Consider the following 7,669-nt stretch of genomic DNA (forward strand, 5'->3'; position numbering starts at 1 on the left):
CATTGATTCAATATAAAAATAAAAAAAAAGTGCATGTAGATCCAAATTTAGATGATGGTTGAATCAACATTGATATAGTATCAGTTATGATGGAAAACCTAACGTTGATTTAACATGCAAGTCACTGACCACTTTTTGTATAGTTTAAATGTCAGGCTCCAGCATGGATTCAATATTTTTGCCTAACCATATTTCAGCGTTGATTCACTCATATTTTGCTATCTGGGAATAAAGTGGCCGGTGAGTGTATATTGGTACTTGACTTGTATGTAAGTACTAAGTACATATGGTGCATACCAGATAAGTACCACGTATGCATACAAGGTAATACCAAGTAATTACCAAGTATTATGTAAAATTGTGTATTGTTATTAATGAGTTTTTAAGTCAGACTATTTAGTATTTATACTAAATATTTAATACCATCCTTGTCCTCCTGATCTTGTCCTGCAGGTCTTGGTCTCTCCTGGACCGATGAGTTGGACGATTCCGGATTCTTTCTTTGTTATGGATCTGTGTATTATTTATAACTCCTGCTGCCTTAAAGACTCCAGGGTTCTGATGTTGACCTCCAGATACTGGTGACATTGGACCAGTGTCCCTCAGGGTTGGACCAGTATGGACATGGTCAACGAAGGATTAATATGACGGACAGGAAGGCGAGCGATGGTTCAGACAGAATGAACGAGGCTCCAAGAGTTGCTTGTTGAGGAGGTCATAGTCTGCACCTCTGCAGTGGGCGTGTCCTTGTTCAACCGTGGGCGTGTCCTTGTTCAGCAGTGGGTGTGCCCTTGTTCAGCAGTGGGCGTGTCCAGGTCCAGGCATTCTACCATCAGTGTTTTTTCTTGCGTTCATCTGTTCTTTTTGACCCACACTTCCAGCCTCCAACGTTCAACCGTCTAGCACCTACGCCGTCCTCCCCCCTCGTCCCCATCCCCAATTTTTGTGTAGCTCTTCCCACCATCACCCTCAGCCCTTAACCATGGCGGCAGCCGTCACAGCCTCGTCCTCGTCTCCACCGCTGTCCTCTACTCCCAATGGCAGTGCCCGAGACCACCTGCTGGCGGTGCGCAGGCGCACCCCGCAAGCCCGACCCTACACCGTCGGACCCGACAGCCTCAGCGGTCTGTCGATGTCCGTCGGTGCAGAAGGAGCCTCTGCCTCCTCTGAGTTGTCTGGAGCCCAGATGGAGTCGCCGGGGGTTGGGCTACAGCGGGCCAACAGTGACACAGACCTGGTGAGCTCAGAAAGTCGCTCGTCTCTCACAGCATCCACATACCAGCTGACCCTCGGCCACAGCCACCTGATCATCTCGTGGGACATAAAGGAGGAAGTGGACGCCACCGACTGGATCGGCCTGTACCACATCGGTGAGAAACCAAATCTCCTGCATCTTTCTTGAGCTGGACTGAATACCTGTACAAACATTATTGTGAGTCAAAGTGTTTGTTCCTGCAGATGAGACGTGTGTAGCCAACGTCTGGGAGTCCAAAAACCGTGGGGTCAACGGCACCCAGAGAGGACAGATTCTGTGGAGACTGGAGCCCGAACCCTACTTCATGGAACGTACGTGTTACCAATAAATACACGTGTGTTACGCATGATAAAGGTTCAAATAGCCAACAGACCTGAGTCATTGATTAAATCCTTTTTTAATAAAGGGCTTAAACTGATGTTTATACTCTCTTCACAGCTGAGACAAAGATCTGTTTCAAATATTATCATGGCGTTACTGGAGCTTTAAGAGCTATGACACCCTGCATCACTGTCAAGAACACTCATATACCGGTAAGGACAAAAAAACCCAGGTGTATAAACTAAGGTATAAGTTATACTTGGTTTATATACCAGAGTTCTTACAGTTATACTATAACTGTAGAACCCTGGTGTAAAAACCAAGGTATAACTGTAAGAACCCAGTTGTATAAACCAAGGTATAACTGTAAGAACCCAGGTGTATAAACCAAAGTATAACTGTAAGAACCCAGTTGTTGTAAACCAAGGTATAACTGTAAGAATCCAGGTGTACGTATAAACCAAAGTATAACTGTAAGAACCAGGTGTATAAACCAAAGTATAACTGTAAGAACCCAGTTGTTGTAAACCAAAGTATAACTGTAAGAACCAGGTGTATAAACCAAGGTATAACTGTAAGAACCCAGGTGTATAAACCAAAGTATAACTGTAAGAACCAGGTGTATAAACCAAAGTATAACTGTAAGAACCCAGGTGTATAAACCAAAGTATAACTGTAAGAACCAGGTGTATAAACCAAAATATAACTGTAAGAACCAGGTGTATAAACCAAGGTATAACTGTAAGAACCCGGGTGTATAAAGTAAGGTACATCTCTAAGGACCCAGGTCTTTAAACCAAGGTATAACTGAAAGGACCCGGGTGTATAAACCAAGGTATAACTGTAAGAACCAGGTGTATAAACCAAGGTATAACTGTAAGAACCCATATTTATGAACAAAATTGGATACTAAATAATCAGTGTTTGGTTCGACCCACTTTCTTCTTCAGCTTTACCTGAGCTTGTTATAGATTTTTGCTAATGTTTTGCTAATAGTAGCTAGATTTTTTGTACATTTAGCTTTAGTTAGGTTTTTGCTACTTTAAGCTGCTAGCTATCATTTTGCTACTTTGAAATAGCTAGTATTTTTGCAGCTTTTAACTTTTAGCTACTGTTTTGCTCTGTTTTAGCAGCTTTTTGCTGTTAGATTATAGAGTTTTATATGTTCAACTTTTAACTAGCTGTTAGTTGTTTTTAGTTTTTAGTTGGCCTTTTGCTGACTGTAGTTTTTTGCAAGCAATTTACTGCTTTTAGCATTTAGATAACTGTTGCTATCTTCATCCTACTTTAGCATTTTGTTTCCTTCTCTTTTCAGATCGTGAGCTTTTAGCTACTCTTTTACTCTCTTTTGGTAACTTTTGCTACTCTGTGTTTTTATTTTGCCTTTTGCAAAATGTAGTTTTTGGTTTACATTTTTGTTGCTTTTAGTTACCATTTTGATGCATTTAGCTAGTTTTTTGCTATTTTAAGCTATCCTTTTTCTACTTTTAGATAACTAGTATTCTGTAACTATTAGCTTTTAGCTACTGTTTTCCTCCTAACTGCCTGTTTGCTACCTCTTAGCTAGACATTTGCTATTTTAAGTTTTAGGCAGTTTTTTTGCTACTTTTAAAGGGATCCCCGATGAGTTGTAACATTAGACTTTAATTAATAAACATTTATTTTAACTGTAAAATAAAGACTGTAAAAATACTGTAGGATGTTTAGTTTTTATAATTTTTAAAAATATATTTTAACACGGACGGAGCCATTTTATTTGCACACAAAGCATTCTGGGTAAATGATGACGTGGATAGGTCCTCGGTGCGAGGCTGCTAGCGAGCTATATCCACCCTGAAGGTTAATCTTGGACAATATCTGATGATCGACTCTTTTAAATGAAACCAGAGAGCGTTGACAGAGAGGAGAAGGTAGAAATGACTCAGCCTGGAACTGAAAATATGGATGGAGGACAACAGAGCTGCTTCATGGAAGAACAACCTCAGCTTAGCCTGTTAGCTTTAGCGTTAGCACCAACACTATACTGCCTTATATGTATTAGCTCGGTGCTTGTGCGACAAACAAGCTAAACTGAGGTTAAAAAATAGTAGTTTTCAGTGTTCTGTCCGCTCAGACAGACTGACGGTGCTGTTCTGTTTGGAACTATTGGGAGCTCCATGAACCACGTGACTGCGTGTCGGCTGGTTCAAAGAGTGTCACAGCTCTCTATAGGGCTCTGCCAGGACCTGTCCACATCATCATTTACCCAGAATGCTTTGCATCTAAATAAAATGGCCCCGTCTGTGTTAAAATATATTTTTAGACTTTTAGTTTAAAAACTATAAAAACTAAAGATCATACAATATTTTTACAGTTTTTATTTTACAGTTAAAATATATGTTTATTAAATAAAGTCTAATGTTACAACTGATCAGGTTCCCTTTAACTAAAAACTAAAGGTATCAAAAGGCTAACTAGAAACTAATAATGGCAAAAAAAGATAGTTAATAACTAAATGTATCAAATGCTAATTTAAAACAAAGTAGAAAAAAACTATTGTAAAAGAGCAAAGCAGTAATTAAAACCCTAAATTACCAAAAGACTGAGTAACTAAATGTAGTGAAATGCTAGCTAACTGCAGGAAATTGCCAGCCAAAAATTCATATTAGCCAATGGTCAAGTGATAGCTAAAAAAACAAAATGCTAGCCAAAAGTATTTAAAATAAAAACTATCTAAAAGCCTTTAGCTTGCTAGCATTTGTCTTTTTCCACGATGGCTACATTTAGCAGTTAGCTACTGTTTGACTTTTAGCTTTTAGACACTTTGCTCCATTTGTTAGTTTTTTGCTACTTTTAGATCTTTTTGATACATCCAGCGTTTCCTGGTTTTCCTGAATATTAGCTACTCTCCACATGTTCAGTGCATGTTTTATTACCTTTCTGCTTTGGCTTTGATCTAAGCTGCACTGAACACACGTCTGCTGCTTCTCTTCGGCTGTTTTTGTCCTGAAGGTGAGAAGTGAAGGTCAGCTGGAGGAGCAGTCGGAGAGCGATCACTGTAGAAAACTGGTCAGCTTCACTCTGTCAGGTGAGCTCAGCCACCTGTGTGAACGTTAAAAACACAACTCAATGAGCACTAATAATGGTTCCTCTCAGACCTCCGGGCCGTGGGCCTGAAGAAGGGCATGTTCTTCAACCCCGACCCCTACCTGAAGATGTCCATCCAGCCTGGGAAGAGAAGCGGCCTCCCCAAGTTCACCCACCACGGCCAGGAGAGGCGCTCCTCCATCATCGCCAACACCACCAACCCTGTGTGGCACGGCGAGGTGACCACACACTAACTTTACTTATTTATTTATTTTTCAAAGTGTTGACTCCATGGTTTGACCTCTGAGCAGAAATACACATTCGTCGCTCTGATGACGGACGTGTTGGAGATCGAAGTGAAGGACAAGTTCGCCAAAAGTCGTCCAATCATCAAGCGGTTCCTGGGTCAGCTGATCCTGCCCGTGCAGAGACTCCTGGAGGGGTGCACAGTTGAGTGAGTTCACTTTTTAAGTCTCACACCTGAGTGTTGGTTGGTGCAGGTATGAGATAATTCAGTGTGTGTGTGTGTGTGTGTGTGTGTGTGTGTGTGTGTGTGTGTGTGTGTGTGTGTGTGTGTGTGTGTGTGTGTTCAGGCATCGCTCGGTGAACTTCCTCGGTCGCCGTCTCCCTACAGACAATGTGAGCGGGCAGCTTCACTTCAGAGTGGACATCACCTCCACCGGACATGAAGGTGGGTCAGGGTTCACCGTCAGGTCAGACAAAACTTTGAAAACATTTATTTTATCAGGCAAGTCCTTAAGACAGCAAAACACTAGCTTCAAGCTAAAGATTGTAAAATGCTACCTATATGCTAAAGGTAGTAAAAAGCTAGCTTGAGGCTAATTATAGTAAAAGGCTAGCTTGAAGCTAAATATTATAAAATGCTACTTATATGCTAAATATTGTTAAAAGGTAGCTTAAAGTTAAACGAACTAAAATACTAGCTTGAAGCTAAATATTGTAAAATGGTAGCTTGGGTCTATATAGAAAAATGCTATCTTAAAGCTAAAGCTAGTAGGATGCTAAATGCTAGCTGAAAGCAGCTGGAGACCTGGTAAAATAATAAAGTAGTGAAAAGTAAAGCAGCACAGACTCACTGTAGTTGTTCAGTTGTGTGTATAAATGCAGAGTTGTGTGTATAAATCAGAGTTGTGTGTATAAATCAGAGTTGTGTGTATAAATCAGAGTTGTGTGTATAAATCAGAGTTGTGTGTATAAATCAGAGTTGTGTGTGAAGGACTCACACTGATCCTCCTCTCAGAGGCCTCTCCTGACCCTGGGGGGTCCCTGCTCGGCCCCGGTGATCCCGGCAGTCCCTCTGATGATGAAGACCTTCCTCGTGCCTCCTCATCATCACAGGTCACATGTGGCCCCTCCCCCTCTGGTTCTGATGAAGGACCCTATCTGATGAATGGCGTCTGTTGCTATGGAGACAACAGCGCGTGGCGTGAGCCTGGAGGTCTGCGGATGGAGGACCTGGYTCCTGCGGCCCTGAGGGGCCACACCCACCGTCAGGTGTCACTCAATGACTACCTGGACGGCCTGGAGGCCCCCCCTGGCCCCGGGGACCGCCCTTCGSTGGGCCCCCTCCCAAACCTGCGCTCCAGTTTTCCCACCGACACGCGGCTCAACGCCATGCTGCACATAGACTCGGACGAGGAGGAGGACCTGGTGGGTCAGGACCCGGTGGGTCAGGACCAGGACCAGCCCCAACAAGGCACTGACTCATCTCTCGGGTCTGGACTGCAGGACCAGGTGGTGCCAAAAACCCTGTCTGGACCTGGACCGGAGTCTGAAGCAGAGGCAGGTTCTTCAGCAGCCTCCCAGTCTCAAACTGGTCCAGAACCAGCTGGAACCAGAGGAGGAGCCCAGGAGGGGGAGCACGGGTCAGAACAAGCAGAACCATCAGCCGAGGCGGTCCAGGTCTCTGAAAACCCCACAACGTCTGGGTGGTCTCAGGCCGCTCCAGAGGAGCCAGGTGTACAGTGTCAGGAGCAGAGCAGCAGGACTCGAACCTGCAACCCCCCAGCCGGTCCCCTGTCACCCATCCAGGTCTGCAGGAGTTCTTCAGGTCCAGGTTGAGACCTGCTGCCCCATTAACTGTTCCTGTTCTGACAGGAGGCTGAGGCTGGGAGGGAGCTGGCCCCGAGGGCAGAGGAGGAGGGGGCGGAGTCATCAAGCAGCGAGGCCAACGGGCCAATCACAGCGTCCGCTCCCACCAGCAGCACCGCCCACGCAGGAGGACCCTCAAAGACCGGTAGGTGCATTTATACGGAGCTAAATTGGGGTCATAAGTTTGAAACTGAAAATAAAAAGTTTGAAACTGAGAAAATTATATGAAACTGAAAAGATAAGATGTTTGAAACTTTTCCAGATTCTAATATATTGTTTTTGAGTTTCAAAATTATTTTTTCAGTTTCAAAATATTTTTATTTTGAACAAAATGTATGACCCCAGTTTAGCTCCACAGATTTAAACAGTTTTAGTTTCCTCACATGAGCCAGACTGACTGCTGGGAGGAGCTGCAGGACCAGTACCTACCAGGACCTGAGGATCCAGGAACAGTTATTTCTCCACAGCAGGAGAAGTAGACTCAGGTTTCTGTTGTTCACAGTCTCAGGAGCTGAAGGAGGCGCTGAGGGGGGGCAGGAGAAAGGAGCAGAGGTGTGGAGGAGACAATCTATGCAGGCCCGTGGGGGTCTGGACCACAACCAGGACGTGTCTGGGACCAGTGGGTCAGAGGGCAGGACAGGTGAGGTAGAACCAGCCGTGGATCCAAACAGGAGACGTGTGTTTGTTGATGTCTGATGTTTGTTCAGGTGCCACAGCTCAGGTGAGCAGTCATCAGGTGGTCCGGTCCCTGCCCTCCATCCGCCATGACATCAGCCGATACCAGAGAGTCGACGAGCCGCTGCCTCCCAGTGAGTTTGTTTCTGGATCACTAATACCTGCTAACAGAGCTTCATTCACCTGACACTGCCAGACCCCGCCCACCTGACACTGTCCAGACCCCGCCCACCTGACACA

The 7,669-nt window shown here is 44.4% G+C and overlaps 1 protein-coding gene across 1 annotated transcript in view; it reads left to right on the top strand.

The window, feature by feature from the left end:
• Positions 1-7,669, top strand: part of LOC106534963 (E3 ubiquitin-protein ligase HECW2) — a gene marked incomplete at its 3' end in the record, with an annotated part of 37,795 nt that overhangs the window by 22,467 nt on the left and 7,659 nt on the right. Inside the window, 11 exon segments of the mRNA XM_014031790.1 lie at positions 454-1,370; positions 1,459-1,566; positions 1,694-1,788; positions 4,568-4,643; positions 4,712-4,881; positions 4,954-5,096; positions 5,236-5,333; positions 5,904-6,694; positions 6,761-6,899; positions 7,257-7,394; positions 7,462-7,563. Coding sequence (XP_013887244.1) covers positions 983-1,370; positions 1,459-1,566; positions 1,694-1,788; positions 4,568-4,643; positions 4,712-4,881; positions 4,954-5,096; positions 5,236-5,333; positions 5,904-6,694; positions 6,761-6,899; positions 7,257-7,394; positions 7,462-7,563 — 2,248 coding nt within the window.

Source organism: Austrofundulus limnaeus, unplaced genomic scaffold (assembly GCF_001266775.1).
Source record: "Austrofundulus limnaeus strain Quisiro unplaced genomic scaffold, Austrofundulus_limnaeus-1.0 Scaffold1320, whole genome shotgun sequence".
In the NCBI taxonomy this organism is placed as follows: Eukaryota; Metazoa; Chordata; class Actinopteri; order Cyprinodontiformes; family Rivulidae; genus Austrofundulus; species Austrofundulus limnaeus.